Here is a 21,075-nt window from a genome sequence, read left to right on the forward strand (position 1 = left end):
CTTCGTGGTTGTCTCTGGCCGGAGTGCCTGTCCCCACGGGAGTCCCCTGTGCCCTCTTCAAATGTACAGGTGGCTGCACACGTGTGGAAGCCCATGTGTGAGCCCGAGTGTATGTGCATCTGAGTTTGTACAAGGGAGCACAAGTGACCACCCACATGTATGTGTGACCCCCAGCTCCACCCTGGTCACCTGTGTCTCTGTGAGCACTGCTTGGGTGCCAGGCTGGCGCATCACTGCTGGCATCTCACCAGGTCCAACCTGACAGCCCCACGGACATGGTCTCAGCAGCTCCAGTGTCATGTCTTCTTTCCTGGCACAGGGCAGCCTAATGGGATCCCTACCCGTGGGTGAACTGCCGCTGGGGGCTCATGGGTGCAAGCCCCACAGCCTGGCTGGCACAGCGGGAGTTGGTGCCCTGTCTGATCCAGCCCATGTGTGTGAGGCCATAGGGCACCTGTTTACAACTCAGAGCTCCCAGAAGCTGAGCTGGAGGCACGCATGAGGTGGGCTGTGAAACCTCAGGCCCCACAGACGGCACCCCAGGCTGTCGGGGTGTCCTGCACCTCCCAACTGCGCCCTGGAGCTCGGTGGATGGCACCATGCCCTGCACACAACCCCCAGCAGCGGTTTGGTTCAGGAGTTTGTTTCCTTTAATAGATACACGGAGTGGCAGCCGCGGTGGGAGTGCGGGGAGCAGGCCAGCGCCGCCGAGCCCCGCGCTGAGGTAGGGGCGAGCGTCGCGCCGCGCTCGCCTGCTTTGGCACCCTGGGGCACGCGCGGCTGGAGGAGGCGCCCGCCCAGCCCCATCGAGGTAGTTCGGAGTGCCCTCTTCTCCCTGTCACCCATCTGGGGACCTTGGCACCCAGGCAGTCTTTGGTAGTGGGGGGGCTCTGCTGGACAACCCTGCCCTCCCCTCACCAACAAGCCCCACCCCGACATAAACCCCCAACCCCGGCCACACCCCAATAAGCTTCACCCCCACCATTCCCACCAATATCCCCATTATTTGCCCCCCCCAGGGTGATCCCCCTGAGCTGAGGACCTGGGGGGCTGAGATGCCACCACCCTGGGGGTGTCTCAGGGCAGGGACAGCAAGCCCAGGCAGCGCAGGAGGACTGGGTAGGGGCGTCTGCAGTGGGTAGGGGGTGCAGTGTATATATCGGGGCTGCAGCGTACAGGGGCTACAATTTATAGGGGCTGCAGCATATCGTGCCTGCAGTGCCTGCACGGAGGGTGTGTATGGAGAGGCAGTGTGGGCACCAGGGGCGTGTGCAGGGGATACAGTGTATGCATTGAGGCATGTACAGGGGCAGCAGTGCGTGCATCGAGGTGGGTTAGGGGCTGCAGGATGTAGGGGATGCAGCATGCAGGTCCTGGGGGTCCCCCAGGCATCAGGGCAGCAGGAGATGTATGGGGGGGTCACCTGGGGGTGTTGCCTTGGGAAGGAATGTGTGTGTGTGTGTGTGTGTGTGTGTGTGTGTGTGTGTGTGTGTGTGTGTCAGAGGGCACGCGTGGGGATAAGGGACAAAAGGGCCCGCGTGGGTGTTCACAGCCTTGCATGGACACAGCTCAGTATTGCAGCAAGAGGCACCTTTGGGTCCCCCATCCCACCCTGGTGGCCCAGCTGGGTCCCACGGCTCAGCCCCCCAGACTCTGGGCACCCCCAGCTGCTTTCAGGGTAGGGGTACATCTGCCTTACGGCGAGGTGCTAGTGGGAGTGTGGCTTTGAGAGGAGGCTGGGAGCAGGGGGTTTGGGGCAGACATGGGGTTTGGACGGGTCTGGGTGCTCCCTCCACCAGGTGCCAGGGTGGCTGAGGGCCGGCGGGCGAACAGGACACCTGGGGGACAAGAACAAGCAGGTTAGGGCAATCCCAGGCTTAGATCGACTCACCTGGCTCCCAGCAGCCAGGCTGGGGAGTGTGGGACCAAGACTCATGGGGGCTTCAGCCCCCTGTCATCACTTGTGGTGTCTCCCCCAACCCAGTCATCCTTGCCTGAGTGGGGCAGCTTGTGGGGTAGCCCAGGGCACATTTGGCTGGCAGCCCCCACATGAGGCTTAGCCATGACCTTTCCCACTCATTAAATATTTAAGTTCTGAAGGCAAAGCCATTGATTTTAATTGTGGGGTGTCTCAGCAGGACAGGCATGGATCTGGGGGGCATGGAATGGGGATCTGGGGGGCATGGGCTGCTTAGCCAGGCTGGTGCACATTGGCACCCCAAAGGATCCTCTGCTCCACCAAAGCACCCCAACATCTTTCCCTGCACCATACTCTGCAATCAGCCAAGCCCCACACCCAGCCAGAGACCCTCTGGGCACACAAGCATTGGGCTGACCCCAAATCCAAGCCCTGCCTTCGGGACCCTGGGGTGTGGAATGACCTTAGGTCCAGGGTCACTTCTCAGCCAGAGTCTGTCCATCTGTCCATCTATTCACCCCCCACTTTAGCCCTTCATTGCTAGCACCTGCTTTGGGCCAATTTCCATCCTTGTCAACCCCCTCCTCCTCCTGCCCCCTCTCCCCAAGCCCTGCCACTTCATTACGATGGATTTTATAGTAAAGACATCAGATTGAAGGAAGGACTTGCTGGCCAGGCAGTGGCTATAAGTTATTGGATTTCCCGGCCGCAATTACACGGGCCAAGCGGCCCTTCTATTTACCTGTGTAGACAACTCCATTTATTTCTATTGACATGTTGATACTGCTAATGCTGTTGGTGGACAGGTTCAATGCGGTCTCCTGTCTGTCATCTGGGGAAAGGAAATACCAATATGAGTGTTAAGCGAAACAGAAACAAGAACCTGTCCGAGACAGATAAGCCGGGACGCAGTCCCTCCGGGCATCCAGACTCCTCTCCAGTGGCTGCTGCTGCTCCCACCTCGGGTGCCAGAGAAAGGGATGACCAAGGTGTTGCATCTCCTTACCTCGGTTGGAGATCTTGATGTTCATGGGGAACTGGGAGGCCATGGCCAGGAGGTTGTGCTGAAGCGCGTGCTGCACCAGCCGCTGCTGCTCCTCCGCTGTCAGGGCCACCTTCTTCTCTGGGGGCTCCCCTGTCTCCAGCTTCTCCCGCAGCTGCTCCAGCACCGCTGCCTGTGAGGCAGCTGCTGCTTGGGCTGCTGTGAGATGGTGGCTGGCCAGTCCCACCGGGATAGCAATGCGCCCCGGCACTGATGCTGCCAGCATTCCATCCTCTGCAATGACCAAGAGAGCTCTGTGGGTCCCTCATCACCACCCCACCTCACCATCACCAGCGGTGCCAACTCCACCCCACCAGCAATGGGACAGGGCAGGCCACCACTCCCAACATCTGGGCTTGGTCCTTCTCTGAAGCCAGAGAAAGTACACTTGTTTCACTCTCTGAAAGGGACTAAAAGAACAACATGGTTCCTATTTTCCCAAAGCAAAAAGGGCAAGAGCAGACAGGGAAACATCCCTGCTGTGGAGCAGTGTCCATCTCTGGAAAGACGGGATCCTCACCCACCTTTCTTAACGCTGTGCACTTGGCTGAGCTGGCCACAGCTGTGAGTGGAGATACTAAGAGCTGGCAGAGGCATTTTGGGGGTGCCCAGCAGGGTTGGGGTGCTGGCTGGCGAGTAGTTGAAGAGTGCAGTGCCGAAAGTCTGCCTCCGCCCCTCCCGACGGTTGCTGTCGATGGCAGCTTGGAGCTCTCCGGGAGAGCTGAGCGCCCGCTTCTCACATTCGTAGGGATACAGGTACTTCATGTATCTGCACGGAGAGAGAGCCACAGTCATGCACCTCCCAGCCAGAGCCCTTGGGAAGGAGCAGAGCCCTCCAACCACTTTTGTGGTACCCCATTTCAGACCCTGCCAGGGCTCTGGAACATCTGAGCCAGCGGGTGTCCCAGGAGAGGTGTCCCCCACCTTCCATGCCGCCAGGCACTCACTGTGTGCGGAGGGTGAAGGCAGCACTGGTGATGGAGGTAGGTAGGTTGAGGCCCTTGGTGATCTCCCGCCAGATCTTCTTGTTGATGACTTCGACCAGGCCACCCTTGTCTGTCACCAGCTGGTACAGTGTGTACAGGTCCAGCACTTGCTTGGCCATGATGGGGATGCGGTTCACTGGTGTTCCTTCCGGAGGCACACAGGAGACAGAAGGGGCTGTGGGGGGCTGCCCACAGGGAACCTTTGTGCCTGGGATCACAGCCCCCAGCCTCCCCCCACTGCCACAATGGGAGTCACACCTCTCCATGCCCACGTGAGCACCCATGGGTGCAGGTAGGACCCCAGGGTGCCTGGGAGAGTGGCACTGTGACAAAAAGCAGGGGAGACCCCAGCATGCTGGCAGAGGGTCACCTTTGGTGGAGCTGTCAGTGTGGCTGGGTATGCTCTCATCTGGGAGATGGAGCCACAGTGGGATGGGCAAAGCACCCCCTCCAGACACCCTTAGATAAGGTTGTCTCCCTACAATTCTCAGAGCTATCTGTACAGCACCAATCTATGAAATCTCTCAGAGCATCCTAGAATGATTCGCTCTGTAATGCTCTTTCAGAGCCCCATAAAGAGAGACTCCATCTACACTTTAAAAAGGGACCCATCCTATAACCTTTGTGAAGAGGGATGACCCCCACAACCCTTCTGGGATGACTCACCCTACCATCTCTCTATGGAGAGGTTTTCTCTTCCAGCTCCAGACTCTTTCAAAGAGTTCCTGAAAAAAACTCTTAACCCTACAGATGGCCCCAGAAGTTTGCTTAAAGGGCTGTAGTACCCTGCTTCAAGAAACCTGACTCCAAATCCTCTTCAACTGTTCTCAGCAGAGACCCTGACCATCACCCTCCTCTATGAGGCTATGGGGCAAGGGAACATGGGTTCACCAGGGTTCTAAGAGCCCAGTATAGATCAGCATGGTCTCCACAGCCACCAAGTCTGGCTAAAAACCCTTCCCCGCTTTCTCAGCACCCCCAAATAACCTCACAGCCTTGCTGTGCTCCATGCCTCCTTGGGACGACGGTGTGGGCATTTGCTGGAAGCTGGGCACAGGAGGCACAAGCATCACATCCCATCCCACCCTGTCCCATGCTGTGCCATTCCACCCCATATTTATTCCTCCTGTAAGGTGGCGGGGCACAGGCAGTATTGGAAAGCCATCCATTTGGCCGAGGGAGGCTGTCACGACTGCGCTTCGCCCCTCAAACGAAGCCGTCATTCACCGCCATCCTCCAGCATCCCTAATTTATGGCCCTGATATTGGCTTGGCTTCTTCACATAAGCCTGAAAAATGAGCTCTTTTTATTCTTTTACTGAGTTCATTTAACTTTTTTTTTGTGTGTGTGTCTGTGTTGTTCACCAGGTCGAGAAGGGGGAGAAGAGTTTATCCTCCTGGGAGAAAGGCAGAGATATTGACTTGACATCTGCTGTCAGCAGCTCACCAGCCCTGCTCGGGGCTGCTGGCACAAGACCCATCACCTCGGGGGGGCCAGTTTGAAGGCCCCCCCAAACAATGAGTTTTCAGGGTCTCAGCCCCCAGCCAATGGCCCATGGATTTCTCTTCTCCTCTCCCATCTCTAGCTTTGATGGCTTACAAAAGTGCCTCACCAACAATCTCAGGGCTGCGTGGGGTGTGTGGCCAATGCCTGTCCCACTGACAAAGGCACCTGTCTGCATCCCCACAGACTGATGGCCCCAGCCCCAGCCAGGGTGAAGGGCACAAAGGCCCAGGGAGGTGATGCAGCCATCGTGGTGCTGCAATTAGCGCCTTGATTGATTAATAGCCCCGTGTTATCAGCAGGACACTCAGCTTGGGGGTGAAATGGGGTGGGGGGGGTACCCCAGCAAGCAAATGCAGAAATAGCCCCCTTCTGTCCCTGATCACTGCCTTTGAGGTGCCACAGAAGCTGGGGCATGGCCATGAGCTGTCCCACTGCCTGTACCCCATGTCTGATGGTGGTGGTGGCGGCATTGCCTCCAGGAGCCACCAGGACCAGCTGTGCCCTCATGCCATGGGGTGGCCCCCGCAACCCATTTTTCAGCCCTACAAATTTTCTACTCTGCTGACAAATGTCAGTGCTGATACTGTCCTGACACACAGCAGGGGGAATGCAGTCCCTTTCAGCAGGGCTCACTCTGTGGACATCAATCCCTCCTGGAGACCTTGGGGACACAGCCTGGATGTCACAGCCCCCTGCCCATGCACCTCTAGGTGCCCCAGCTGCACCTGCAGTGGTTCTTGGGTGCTGCTTCTTACCCAGCTCTTGATGACCCCTGGGATGCTGTCCTTGCCCCTCAACCCTTCTGTCCCCTTTCTCTTTGGTACCCCAGTCCAAAATCCCTGTGTCCTCCAAAAGGTTCATGCACACCAACCCCTGCACACCTGTACCCATGCACCCACACCCTGCCTGCCCTCCCCAGAGGGATGGCACCCACTCAGAGGGGCAGCAGGACAGAAGGGATGGAGGGCACAGGAGTGGGACATCCAGACACAGAGGGATGTGGAGCAGCACTGTCAGGGAAGCATCAGGCTCCCTCCCTCCTCCCCACACCAGCAGGCACTTACTTAATTAGCCCCGGCCCCAATAGCGAGGGAGTTAATTAGCTCTGGAGAGAGAGATAATGAAGCTGCAGAACAGCCCATGAATCTTGTAGCTGATGAATGCTGGAGGGCCGAGGCAGTGCTGATGCTCCCACTCGCTCCCCACAACTCTGCACCAGGGCCAGGGGCCACCCATGGGGCAGTACCCAGCCCATCCACAGCCTACAGCTGTCCCCAGCCTGAGCCCTCTGGCCGTGCTACCCACTCACCACACACCCGTGACTGCAACAAGTTTGTGGTGTCCCGGCCCAGCCCAAAAGTCAATCTGTGCAGCCCCACAGCCAGGTGGGGACCCTCACCAGCCTTCCAATGGGCAGGGCATGCGGGCGACTGCCCCCTCTGCCCTCCCTCACCCCATGCACAGCCAGCCCCAAAGCTCCTGCACCCCCCTCAGCCTTTCCCCGTTAATTAGCTCGGCATTAACCTCTGCCTGGGGTTTACTGGCTATCGAGCGGCTTGTTCATTAATCCACACACCAGCAAAAGGCTCTAATTAATACGGCCGGCCACACGCCCGCGCTCGGCAACTTTTAATTGTCGCAGCCCCGGCCGGGGAGGGCGAAGGTTAAAGCATTTATCGAGTCCCCGGGAGCCGGCTCGGCTCCCCATGCCGATAGCAAAGATTTCCGATGAGGATGGGTTGGCTGGTGAGCCCTTAACCCCTGGGTGCCCGGCGCTGCTCCGCAAATTGTCGGCATCGCTGAGAGGTGCTGAAGGTGGGCATCTTCACCAGGCACTGCCAAGGGCATTCCCACCCGGCATCCCTAAGTCCTGAAAACTGCTAATGGGCATAATTAATGAGTGTTGCTAATGCTTGTCACCAAGGGGTATGTTAATGGACGTCCCCACCAGGTGTTTCCAGCGGGCATCCCTGCTGGGCATCGATAATGGGCATGGGATATCCTCAACAACAGCTGCCCCACCTTGGGGGGACTCAGGGGGAGCACCACAGGACCTGCCTGAGGGATTTGCAGAGACCTGGAGCAGCTCAGAGGCTGAGAACAACACACCGTGAGCCCCCCACCAGCAGCTGATGCAGGGGTGGCAGTGGCACCCACCCCAGCCACCCACCTTTACCTCTCTTCTGCATGAAGCCAAAGAGGTCATCCAGGAACTCCTTGCGTTTCGGGTCCTCATCCAGTTCATAGAGCTGGAGGTAGGAGAGAGAGAGGGGTCAGTGCTTCCAGCACATGCAGGTGAGAATGGGGAGAGGAGCAGTGCCTGGAGCCGAACACTGCCTGTGCCAGAACCTGGCATCACCCCTGGCATCACCCCTGGCCCCACCTGCCTGCTCTGCCAGCCACAAGAGGCTCTCTGTGCACCACTAACAGAATCCCCTGACACATCCTCTGCCTGCGTGTGGGCTCTCCCTGTGCCTCAGGTCTGGCATGGCCTCCCTACAGACCACTGACTATTTTGAATATTTGCTGCAGAGTCGCTGCGTCTGTGCCTCAGTTTGTCCTGCCCCTCGTCCTCTTAGATGCAAGAATCACACCCCGGAGGCATCAGCAAACCCAAAGCCCCAGACAGGACCGTGGGATCAGGATCCTCTGCTCTGCTCTGGCACTGCTGAGCACTGGTGTTCCCCAAGTCCCAGCATGGGATCAGCATCGTCACCAGCCCCTCATTCCTCACAGGGAGACAGGCCCACCTGAACAGTGGGGCATGATCCCATCCTGGGGAAGGAAAGTTGGCTCGACCATGCCACTGGGTACCACCAAGGGAGCTGCAAGTGTCGGTGCTGCCATGTGCCCAGGACTGCACAGCACAAACGTGGCTGTGAGGCTGCTTATGTGTGCTGGATGGTCTGGACACACGGACACAGCCTGGGCTGAGGGACAGCACAGGGGAGGCGAGTGCAGCCCCTGCCAGGGACACCAAGTGCCGGCTCCTGTGAGAGCTGGGCTCGCCTGATTCCAGCACAGCGCCTGAGTGACCATGACAAATTGGAGCCTGCCAGATCGATGGCCCAGCAGTAAAAGTCAGAGCACATGAAGGAAAAATTAGCACCAATCGAAGACACTATAGACACCAATTCCTCCCAGCAAGCCCGGCAAGAATTTAAAGCCATTGAAAAGAAACAAAACTCAGCAGTCCAGAATGGATTTCCAAAACGTATACAAAGAAATGCAAGCTGGAAAACAAAGTCAGGCACAAAATAGAGTCGTTTAAAAAACAATTGTGCTGGGAAAGGCCGTTAAAAAACAATAGAAAGGGAGCACACCCCCGCTCCACACAGAACATCATTCACCAGACAGATAAAGGGAGCTGTGCTTAAGGGTCGTCAGGCTGCAGGCACACGGCTCTGTGGGGATGGGGGTGGATGCCATGGGGACACATGAATTCAGAGATACGGGAATGTAGGATGGGGGTCTGCAGAGACTCAGGGGACACGGGGATGGGGTGGTGCAGGGATGCAATGGGGACACATGCATACAGGGTCATGGGAATGCAGGATGTGGAGTGTAAAGACTTTGGGGACATGGAGATGTGGGATGTAGGGATAGGGGAATGTGGGGACCTACGGGGATGTGAGAATGCTTCTACAGACCCACGGTTCCCACCACTGAACAGACACACCTAACACAGTCCCTTGTCTCAGCTGCCAGCTGCCTGTCCCTTGTCAGGGACAGATCGGTGCTAACTGCCTGTCCCTAACTTTGTCCAGGGGTGCAGCTGCCAGGCTCTCACCCTACCCACAGGTGCTGACTGCCTGGCTCCATGCAGCTCCTTCTGCACTGCTTCCCTGCTCTCTGGATCCCACGTACCTCTCCCCTCCTTGCAGCTGGGTGCTCTTGGAGTGCCCTGACCTCTGGGTGCCAGCATTGTGTCCCTCTCCACCGCAGTGTTCCCTGCCTCGCTCTGTGCCCCCTCCCCATCGCCTGCTCTTTTCCAGGAGGTCCCCGAACCATTGATTACAGTAACTAGGTCAGGCTCTGAGCAGAGCTCCAGGAGGCTGCTTTGATTTCTGCCCCAGGAAGGCTGTGTCAGCCAGGCTTTGCCTGCATTTTCCTGCCTGTCCTTGCCTCTGAAAGGCCTCCACACCAAGTGCTTTGACATCCCCTGACACCTGACTTATCAAGGCAGGGGCAAACACCCAGAACTGGCAACTACCACTCATCCCACTGCAAGGTGAAGCCATGGCCTTCCCAAGGGTCACCTAGTGGATGGGCTTCAGCACCCACACACCTCTGCCCTGGGTGCCACTCGTGTTTCTCCTCCCATGGATTTAGGCAGGATCCCACCTAGAGCGGGCTGCTACTAACTCCAGCCCCCAAAACAGGTGTGACCTCCAAGGGCCAGGTTCTATTTTTCCACTGTTTATTAACCTCTAACCTTTTATCTGTGGGGCACTGAGATGCAAAAACACATTACATCAAACGGGGAGCAAAGGTCAGCTTTTAAGTGGAGATGAGAGCGGAGCTGAGTAACTGGGGACAGGCCGGCATGGCCCCTGGGTACGCCTGGGATGCACGGGCTGTTCCATGAGATTTGGGGATGCCCAGGCTGGAGAAGAGGTCTCTGGGGTCACACACAGTCACTGTGCAAGGACACAAGCCTCACCTGGGTGTGCATAACCCCACATGGGCTGCCACAATCCCACGTGGGGGTGCACAAGCCCATGTGAGCATATACAACCCCACACAGGCATGCACAATACACCTGGGCTTGCACAACCCCACAAGCATGCACATCCTTGTGTGGGTCCACACAACCCCATGGGAGTGTGCACCGCCCCTCGTGGGCATTGCACAGCTCCACATAAGCAGAGGCACAACCCTGTTCAGGGGCACAGATCCCCCTAGTGCCACACAGAAGGTGGAATGGGCATGTACAATCCTGCACAGCCTTGCAAGGTGTACATGTAGAACATCACAGGAGCATGCAAAAGCTTGTGATGCACATGCACACACAGTCCACAGGGGCACAAATCCCTACACAGGCACACACAGCCACGTCTGGAAGTGCACAGCTTCCCAGGGGCGTGCACAGTAGTCTGATGTGTGCTCAGACTTCCATGGGCACACATCAGACTGCAGGAGCATCCACAACCCCATACATACATCATGGGCACACACTCCAAATGTGCATGCACACAGCCTCAGATGGAACATGCACACTGCTGTATGTGCACCCACAGCCCAAGACTGGAACACACAACACCAGACAGGCATTCACAACCCCATGTACACATGCACAATTCTGGGCACGCACTCACAACCCCGGAGGGGCATGTACAACCCCAGAACAGAACACAGGACTCTAGACAGGCATGCACAACCCTGACAGGCACACATAAATCCCAGCTGGGCATGCACAGCCCCAAACGGGCAAACGGAGCCCCATAGAGGCGTGCACAAACAGACATGCACAACCCCATATATGCACACACAAACCCTGTACATACAACCCCAGACGGGCACACGGAGCCTCAAACAGGAACACAGAACTCCAGAAGGGGATATACAGTCCCATACATTCATTCACAACCCCAGACAGGCACTCCACACGGATGGGCACCCCTGACCTCCCAGCGCACATGCTGCCCCAGAGCATCCCCTGCCATGCACCGTGGAGCAGTGGTCTGAGCCTTGCTCAGGGGCAGTTGTGCAACACAACCAGCGGCTCCTGCTTGTGGTGACCTATGAGCAAGGACCCTTTTAATCGTGTTTGTATTGATATAATTAGTAACTCATTTAACGCCATCGATGTAACTATATTCCTCTATAAACGGAAGTATTAAACTGTCAAGCCCCGGGATCAATATCCCGCTGGTGTGCAGTGCAGCCCTGCTCTGCCAGCCTTGGGGACCTGTCCATGCTTGGCCACCCACTGGCTTGGCACCCCAGCAGCACCCCACCTCCTCCTGGCACGGCTGGCCTGGGTGCTTGTGCAGGACTAGCTCAGTGTGTCCTCATCCCACACCCCACGCTGGGTGCAGCTCTGGGACCTGCTCCCTCCTGTCATCCCATTGCCATGGCGACATCTATATTCCTTAAGGGATGGGGATAACGGGGCTTGTCGGGCAGGTTAAAGGTCAGTGGGTCGAACATGCTTTATTAACAGGACGTGAATAGGCCTTGTGCTTCCTCCTCCTCCTCCTCTCCACGATTAAGTAACATTGTTAACACCACCCATGTACCCAGGACATGATTTTCCCGGAGCCAGGAGGGCTTCTAGAGATGAAGCTTGGGTCCCCTTAGGCTACCTGACACACCAGACAGAGGAAGGATGTGATGAGGTGCTAAGCAACCCACCAGGCACTTCAGCTTGCCCTGGTCTGGTGAGTCCCCACACAGTCCCCGCTGGGCCCTGCTGCCAAGAGAAGTGATCTCAGTGGGACCCCCACAGTCCCTGCTCAGCTGCCACCTCCTGCTGGCAGCGAGGGCTCAGATCAGCAGCCAGGATTTAATCCACTTAATATGAGCTCTATCGATCCTAGACCCTGCTCAGCTCCCCCCCACCATGCAAACCCCCCAGCCCTGAGCTGCTTAATATCCCCACATTGATTAGCCACTCTGCTAATTTTTCCATCTGGCCAGTGTTCACGCAGCACGCCCAGGTAATGCTCACCTCCCTGCACCCCCCAGCCACACACCACGGGTGGCTGACTGCTGATGCACTGTTTTGGAGTCATTGCACCTCTCCGGAGCTCACTGCTGCTTCTGAGATCCTTCCCGAGGAGGATGGTTGGTGCACAACCAAGCACCCAGACACTGGTGTGCCCTCCCCTGTGCCCTGCCGGCATGCCTCAGTTTACCCTGCAGACAATCACAGGATCTGGCCATTCCCAGTTGAGGCACAGCCCCGAGCACAATGGGGTTCAGGGATACCAACAGTATCCACAGTTTAAGAGTCTTCCCTGCCACGGGGCACACCCAGCAAACCAAGGGTTTGCAGGTCCCTCCCCCCATCCCCACTGCCAGAGCTGGGGGGCAGTTCACTCCCCGCCAGGCACAAACCACCCCCTGACCTTGCAAGCCACCACTTGCCTCTTCCACCAGTTGTTAATAAGTTAATGGTTACGGGACGGCTTTGCCGGGACGGCCGGCTGCATTCGACGGCAGCGCTGGCTCGTGGGGGCACACTGCTCCCCTGACCCCACAGCCCTGAGGGGTGCGGGGTGCTCGCTCATCCCAACACCACCAGCCTCAGCAGCCACCCCACCAGCGTGGCCGGACACCTCTGTCTGGGCACCTCTCCCCGCGCTGCGTTTCCCCCTCAAAGCCTTTCATCATGCTTAATATTTAACGGCGCTTTATAGAGCAGGCAGGTTTAATCAGCGCTGATAATGCGGCGGATCCGGCAGGTCATTAAAACCCCCCTTCCCGCCGCAGCCGCTCCCGGGAGGGCTGCCTGCTGCAAACATTAACCCGGCCCCGCGCAAGGTTGGCTGGCAAGCAATGGCCTTGGGACAGCAGCCCCCCACCCACAGCCCGGCCCCGGCGAGACGTGGGGCGCTCACAGGCTCCCCAGCCTTCTGCAGGAGGGGAAACTGAGGCAGGGAGCGCTGGCATGGCTCCCCCGCAGGCCGGAGCCAGAGGAAATGGTGCCCATGGCTCTGTGGTGGCACCACGGGCACAGTTCGTGGTCCCTTGTCCCGTCTGGGGGCTGTGGCACGGGAGAGGCAGTCCCGGCTCCCGGCGAACGCGCGTCCCCCGCGATCAGCCCCTTGTTACTCGTTCATGGCTGAGCAGGCAGGGAGTCAATGAGCGGATTTGTTCGGGTTAACCTCCCTGACCCATCGGCGCTTGCTACGCCACTGCCTCCCCCTCCATCCTCGCCTTCCTCTCCCTGTCTGCCTCCCCCTCCATTCTGGTCCCCCCTGCCCGCCCCTGATCCGTCCATGGGTGACTGAAGCCGTGAGACACCCTTCCCCTTCATTCCCTTACCAGGTGACTGAGCCACGGCACCCTGTCCATGACCAGCAGCAGCCCAGGTGTCCCCAGGGGACACGCACATGCACCCCCATGGCTCTTGTACGGGTGAGCACACAGGGCATGCCCTAGCACACATCGGGTCTGTGCCTGCACACACCTGCTGTGGGGCTGTGTGAGTATGGGGTGCACCCCTGGGGGCTGTGTGCATGCCTGGGATGTTCACGGGCTGTTCAGCCCCCTCCCCACCATGCACCTCTGGCCCGATCCCCTTCCTGCAACTTCTTTGATGGGACAATGCAGAAGGAAAGGTTGGTGGCCACCCCAAACCACACTGCGAAAGCAACCCCAGTCCCTGCCTCAGCTACTGGAAGAGCTGTGTGCTTGAGCAGAAAGAGCATCTGGGCCTGGCTCTCACTCATGCCTTCCCAGACACATGGGACATAAGCTCTGGATCCATGACAGACAGAGCCTCACCAAGAGAGGCATCTCCAGAGGGTGCCCTGTGCCCCAGGGGCAGGCTTCCAGAGCCCCCATGCAGAGTCTGCTCACCCCCTGCACATTCATGCATACTGCAGCTCGCTCTGCAGATGCACACACGTGTGCCTGCTCTCCTTGTGCACCCTCACCCTGGACAAACAGCCCCAGCAAGCACACTCACACAGCCCCTGTATGTGTTCCCTCTCTGCACAGACCCTGTCCACACTCAATGCATCCCTACACACTCTTCACATACACACACAATCCTTGTGCACATCCATCCATCCATCCATCCATCCATCCATCCATCCATCCATCCATCCATCCATCCCCTTGAGACCAGAGTCCACCACCTGAGATCCAACCTCCCCGCTGCAGACCTGCCCAGCTGCCTGGCAGCACTGATTTACCTCCATTATTAACCCAATTAGTGGATTATTGGAGGCCCAAGCTGATGAGGGGTGCATCCTCCCCAAAGGCTCAAAAGGCATCTGATTTCAGGGAGGCAGCTGGGGAGGGAGCTGGAAGCAGCCTCAGTGAGCTCCTGATGGTGCTCCTCTCCCCTCCACAGTGAGGGTAATCTCACACATTCAACTAGTTTTTACACCTCCTCTTTGGAGCCCCATTCCCAAACCCTTTGGACCCACATTTGGAAGATAGTGTTGTGGCAGCTTCTGAGGCTGAGCACCCCACAGACTCCAGTGGGGCCAGGACGTGCCCTGGGGGCAGCAATGGGAGCAGGTGACTGGCACCACCAGGACTGCTCAGCACCGGGCTGGGTGAGAGGCAGCCTTGGGAGGGGATTTAGCCCTCAAACCCTGCCTCAAGCACCTGTGGGTCCATGCAATTCCAAGACTGTGACACTGGCACGGGCATGCAGATGCCTAAACACACTGGGACACCCCACGTGTGCCTGTACATGCACACGGGTGTGTTCAGACTCGTGTGGGCACACACACACACTGTGCCATACACACACCCACAGCCACATGGATCCATGCACACCTGCGTGCTCATATGGACCCATAAACACATTCCAGCACTTCCACGGGTTCACACGCACTCTGCATGCTCCTGTGCATCCATACAGACACACTGGGTCTCCCAAGGACTGCTACACACATTGGCACTCAGATGGGTCAACATACACACATGTACCCCCACACTAACATGTGTATTTATACAGATGCACACACTCAGGTTGGTCTGTGGGCACACACCCCCCCAGAACACCTCTGTCTGCCCTTCCAGCCACTCCCCAGCAGCCCCCCTGTCCTGTCCTGTCCTCCACTACTGCTGGGTTGCCCCAGCTGTTGGTGCCCCAGGGACTGGCACACTGACCCTTGCTGCTGATGCCACCTCCCCGCTGCAGGTGGTCCCAGATTAGGGGCACAGCTCTGCTCACAGGTTTGCTGGAAAAAGGTCTCCAGGCAGACATGGACAGGGGCAAACACACTGTGTCCATTCCTCCCTCCCTGACTCTGCAGTGTAACCAGAGACCCTCTAATTTAGCCCTGGGAGCCCTTGCTCCTGCCCTTAGGTTGAAGATGCACTGATGGTGAGGAGAGGGCCGTGGCATGGAGATCACTACCCTCTCCTCAGAGTCCCCCTCTTCAGCCACCTCCATTCCCTGAACATTCCTGACTCTTATTTCCTCCATCCCCAGCGACAACAGCACAGGAGAAAACAATGGGGACAGAGGTATGAGGATGCACACCACTCATTTTGGGATGATCCTCTGTGGCACAAGAAGGTCATTTTCTACAGGGACACACACACCTCCAGGCTCTGAGATGTGAGTGCACACACTACAGCTGGCAAGCCCTCCTAAATGCATGTTAAGGACAGGTGGGTGGGTGCAAGAGGCAACTCCTGGCATCAGGGACAGGCAGGGCAGGAGGAACAGCCACTCCAGGGTTAGGCTGAGGATAATGGCAAACAGCTGCTGGCAAAACCAGCCACCCCCAAATTAACCACTCAGGCTACCAGACACCCTGGAGTTCCGAAAGGGCTGGCTGGGTCTGAGCCCCTGCCTCCCTGGGAAGGGAGGAAGGAGCTTCAGAGGATCCTGATCCCCCCAGTCACACATGGCTGCGAACATGCCAGAGGGGCCCTGGTAGGGAGGGCATCCTCCTGCCAGCAAACACTCTGCTAACAGAGAGCTGGAGGCAAAGCCCAGATGTTTGACTCCCTCCCACCCCAGGGAATGAAGAAAGCCCCGGGTTCTGGTGCTGTTCTTCTATCACTTGGAGGAAACCAGTGCACCCATCCCTGTCTGTATGCATGGTTTCCCTAGGGGGAAAGCTGAATTCATGAGCTGAGCTTGGCACCAGAAACGCCAGGCTCTCACCCGTGCCCTCCAAGTCAAACATAATGCAGCACCACAGAATTAAAACCTGGAGGCATCCCAGCCCTTAGGGTTCATGGCTAATGCATAATCACACCCCACTTGGTGCCCCCCACCTCAGGGCTGGATCTGCCTGACAGGCCTGGGTGTGGAGACCTCCCAGACCTTTGCCCAGCTCTCTACCCATGTGTCCTTATCAATGTACATAAACCGGCGCCGGGGGCTGATGCAAGAGGCAGGGGTGAGGGGGTCTCTCAGCCTCGTAACACTGCAGCAGCCCTCCCAGTCAGAGCAAAGGTCTCACCAGCCCCCCCTCCCCAAACCAGCACCTCAGGAAGCATATAAAACTACAGCATACATGTGGGCTATTTCCCCCAAAAGCTTCTCCATGCAAAGCAGCATTTGCCTGTTAACCCTGTGGGTTTTGCCGAAACCACCTCGTCCTCTGCTCCCATTTTTAGCACCACTGTGCTGTGTGGAAACCCTTCCCCGGCTGGACCTGCACCAACCTCCCACCCCACCCCCATCAAGGCATCCTCCCCACTGCAGAGAGGTGGAGAAGCCTCTCTCTGTCCACTTTCTGCCAAACAGGCTGGATTTGGTGGTCTCTGTTCACTTAACTGTGCCCCCAGTCCAGGAGGATGAGAGCAGGGACAAACCCTGAATCCCACCCCGGATGATGGCATGATGGTTTGGGCAGTTTCAAGCAGAGAATCCTGGTGGAAAATACAGTTCTGGCTACCACAAGGGTCTCTCTCCACCGCCAGGGCCCTCACAACCACACTGCCACTGCCCCAGAGCTTTCCAGCAGACACATGCTGCCCCCCCACCTCCCCGACAGAAAAACAGCCCAACCCCTGGGAAACCTCCAAAAGCTGAAGCACAGCCACCCTCCCCAGTTAGTCCCTGCAGAGAGAGGAGAACCTGTTCCCCAGGCTGGGCGAGCCACAGCCCTGCAGCCTGGGGAGGACCCAGCAGGGGCATGTCCCTCCCAGGCAGGGGTATGTCCCCTCCTGCATGATCTCAGGGGAGGGACAGGAGTGACAGCCACCCTGCAGACCCCAAAGCAAGCTGGCACTGCAGCCTGTTCCAAACTGCAGAAGGAAATCCTGTCGTTCCCTGGGCTGGGACACACCACAAGGTGGGAGACACAGGTGTGGGTCTCCAGATGAGGGGTCCATCACTTTTCCAATCAGGGTTGAAAAAACCCAAAGAGAAACGAGCCAGCTCTCACCCTGGGAAGCTGTGGCAGGATTTATCCTGCACGCCAACCTCTCCTGCCATCCCTCTCCCACTATTCACAACATTCCTGCCCGGCACAAGCAGCGCGGGCAGCCCCAGACAGGGGCAGGGCGGGAGGCTGAAGGACGAGAAATGCCGGGGATGCTTTCCTAGCCTCCCTGGGAGGGAGGAGCTGCTTCCCACCTCCCGGCTGACCCCGGGAACCGGACAGTCAGCCTTTTTCTGTGCAGCGGGGTGTAATGTAACACTTCCCGGACGAGCTGTTTGGCCTGTGCAGTTCAGCCACCCTGGCCCTTCCCGTGCTGCTTCAAGGCAGTGTCAGGCTCTGGCAGCATCCCTGGGCACAGCCGGGGGGCATGTGCTGCCGTGCCCTGTCTGTCTCCTTGTAGGCAGGGGATGAGCCCCTCCAAATAACAACGTGCTGAGCAATTTGAAACAGAAAAGGCAGCAGCACACCCCCACAGCAGCAAAAAGTTTGGGTTCCTGCTGCTGTTGTTCCCTTGCCCTCCTGCCAGAACTGGATGAGACCGAAGTGCCTTCATCCTCCTGTCTCTGAGGAGTACCGTCCTAAAAAGCCACACAACAGCTGTTTGAGGACATCTCTGTCTGTCCTATCCCCTCACCACCTTTTCCCTGTCACCCACGGTGCCTCTCTCCCGCACAAGGAAGCTGAGCGCACAGGGAGCACAAACCTGCCCTGGCGCTGTGCGCTCCATGCCCACACCCTTGCATGCAGAGGCACCCGCTGTGTGCAAACCAGAGCTTGCACAACACGGCTCAGGTGAGATCCACATGCATTAAATACAGGGAGACTTTTCTTCCATCCTTTACATGAGCTCCTGAAGCCCTTTCCCCGTGTCCTCAGCACAAAAGGATCTCCCCTACGCCCACCAGGAATGAGGGGACAGGGTGTACGTGCTACTTCCTCCAGTACAAAGAAATCAGTGAGCTGACTGACCAAGTGTAATACACCCTGGCCCTTCCAGAGACACAAGAACTCAGCTCCACAGCTCGCCAGCTCTTTGGAGTGACCACACACCAGAGCCCTTGCCCTTTTTCATCTCTGCAAAACCCCTGTGGACAGGGGTCAGCCTGTTTTACCCATTATGGAAAGCATCAGGACGGAGCACAGATCAGGGTGGGCACAGGGAGATGCCTGGACATTGGACACTCTATCATAATGCAGGGCCTGTGGACAGGCACAGGGGACACCGGGGAGGTGGGGTCATGAAGCAGGGTTGAAATGGGGTTTGGTAGCAGGGAAATGGGGGGCACATAGGATGATGATGATGCCTATAGAGTGGGAGAGGGCCTGGGGAGAGGGGAAGTGAGGAGCATTTGGGGGTACCCATTAGGGGAGGATGAGGTTTGGGGGCAGTGGGTGAGTCCCGGTGGGGTTTCTTTAGGGTGGGATCAATAATGGGGATATGGGGGATATCTACTCGGGGTGCGTCTGGGCTGGGGCGTGGTGTTGCCCATTTCAGGTGGGATGCAGACAGGCTTTGGGAGCAGTGTGGGGCATAAGGGCTGTCCATTAAGGGAAAGCTGAACCCGAGTTTGGGGACCATGGCGGGGACACCGGGGATGCCTGCCGGGAGCAGCCGCTGCCGGGGCAGCGATGCCTCCTTACCTGCTTGAACTGCTCCTCGTAGGTCCATTCGTGGTGCGGCGGTGGCGGTGGCTCGCGGGGCTCCCCTTCTTCCTCCTCCTCCTCTTCCTCCTCCTCGTCGTCCTCCTCCTCCCCCGCAGCGGGCGGCGGCGGGCGCGGGCCGGAGGCCGGGCGGCGGCGGGGAGCGGCGGGCGGCGGCCCGGGCCCGGGGCCGGGCTCCAGCGGGGGCCGTCGGGGAGCGCCGTCGGGGCCGCGGGCCAGGCGGGCCGCCTGCTGCCGCTGCAGGCTCTCCATCACCGCCGCCAAGCGCAGCCCCCCCGCCGCCCCCGGCCCCCGCGGCGGGGCGGCCGGCTGCGGGCACAGGGCACGGCCTCAGCGCTGCCTCCGGAGCCGGAGGAGGAGGGACGGGAGGAAGCATCCCCCACCCCAGCCGCTGTTCCCCGCCGCTCCCGGGGGCCTTGCCCAAAAGTTGCCCGCAGAACAGTCGCCGCGCCGGGCGCGGCTCCGGCCGCCGGAGGGGCTTGCTCCCCCGCCGGGACCCCCGGCACGCAGCCCCGCGGGGGACCCGGTACCACAGCCCCGCGCCCCGGCTCCGACCCGAGGAGCCTCCTTCCTCCATCCCGCTGGGGACCCACGTCGTGGCGGGACTCCCGCCCCAGTCCCGCTGGGAACCGCGTCCTACCGAGGACCCCTTTCCTCCCCGGTCCCAACGGAGTCATCCGCCCCGACGGGGAACCCTCTCCTACCGAGCCCCCCCTCCGCCCCGTCCCCGCCGGGGACCCCGTCCCGATCCCTCCGGAAGGTCTCACCGGGCTCCCCGTCCTCTCGGGACGCCCATCCCGCTCCCACCGGGAACCCCGATCCCGCTCCCTGTCCAGCGCGGGTGTCCCTGCCCCGCTCCCGCCATGCACCCCCGCGTCGCCGGAGCCCCTCCGGCCGCTCCGTCCCTCACCAGGGCGGGTTTGGCCGCCAGGCTGGGGTTTTCCACCATGCCGCCGGCTCCGAGCGCCGCCCGGGGCTCGCCCCGCCGTCCCGGGGGGCACGGCCGGCTGCTCCGCCCGGTCCCGGCCCCGGCCCGCCGCTCACATGGCGCCGCGCCCGCCGATATTTCTTTTATTCCGCAGCAGATGAGGGAGGGTGGGTGGGATTTTTCCCTCTTTTCTTTCTTTCTCTCTTTCTTCCTTTTTTTTTTTTTTTTTTTTGCAACAAGTGGCAGTCAGACAGCAACACCCCTCCCCGCTCCCATTTGCTAGCGCACGTCTAGGGAGTCACCCGGGGAGGGCCGGGCTTACGGCAGCCCCGGGGGATCGCCCCGCCGCCAGCCGGCCCGGGGCCGCCCTGCGCGGGGCCACCGGGGCTCCCGGACCCGGGCCGGGGGCGCAGCGGGCTGGGAGACCCCCGGTCTGTGCCCATGTGTGGGTGCTGGACGAGGGGAGTGCATGGGAGAGTGTGCAGGCTGTGCACACGCAGATGTGTGAGGAGAAGGGAGTGTGAAGGAGGGAGAGGTGTGTGAGGGTGCTGCACGCATCGCATGCCTTTTAGGGGGGCTGTCTGTGTGTGTGTGTGCTGGGAGAAGGTGAGTGTCTCTATGTGTGCGTGTGTGTGTGTGTATGTGTGTGTGTGTGTGTGTGTGTGCTCATTGCCTGCGTGTTACAGAGGGATGGATGAGCCTCCCCCACACGTGTGTGTGTGTGGGGTGTCTGACCACCCCTGGCACAGTGGGAGAAGTGAGTGCACTGAACGTGTGCGAGCCCCCAGACACCAACAGGAGTGTGCCCGGTGTTTAAGGGGTGTGTACGCCCTGGGTCTGCGTGTGGAGCTCGGGTGTCCATCACCTGGAGCAGTAACCATGCACACACGTGTGCAAAGCCATGTGCGCTGTCAGAGGGGCTGAGCGCCTGCAGTGGGTGCACACACGTGTGTGTTTGCTCTTGGGGACAATAATAAATGTCCTATATGTGTCCGTGG

The 21,075-nt window shown here is 59.0% G+C and overlaps 1 protein-coding gene across 1 annotated transcript; it reads right to left on the reverse strand.

Moving 5' to 3' along the window:
* Positions 1-764: 764 nt before the first annotated feature.
* ARID3C (AT-rich interaction domain 3C) lies at positions 765-19,401 on the reverse strand. The gene is made up of 7 exons (XM_064404626.1): positions 19,129-19,401; positions 7,629-7,701; positions 3,908-4,091; positions 3,485-3,729; positions 2,925-3,194; positions 2,661-2,750; positions 765-1,838 (listed from the first exon to the last, which is right to left on the reverse strand). Exons 1-7 carry the CDS (start codon positions 19,399-19,401, stop codon positions 1,696-1,698), a joined length of 1,278 nt encoding a protein of 425 aa, XP_064260696.1. The 3' UTR covers positions 765-1,695.
* Positions 19,402-21,075: the final 1,674 nt, after the last annotated feature.

This window comes from Passer domesticus, chromosome Z (genome assembly GCF_036417665.1).
Source record: "Passer domesticus isolate bPasDom1 chromosome Z, bPasDom1.hap1, whole genome shotgun sequence".
NCBI classification, from domain to species: Eukaryota; Metazoa; Chordata; class Aves; order Passeriformes; family Passeridae; genus Passer; species Passer domesticus.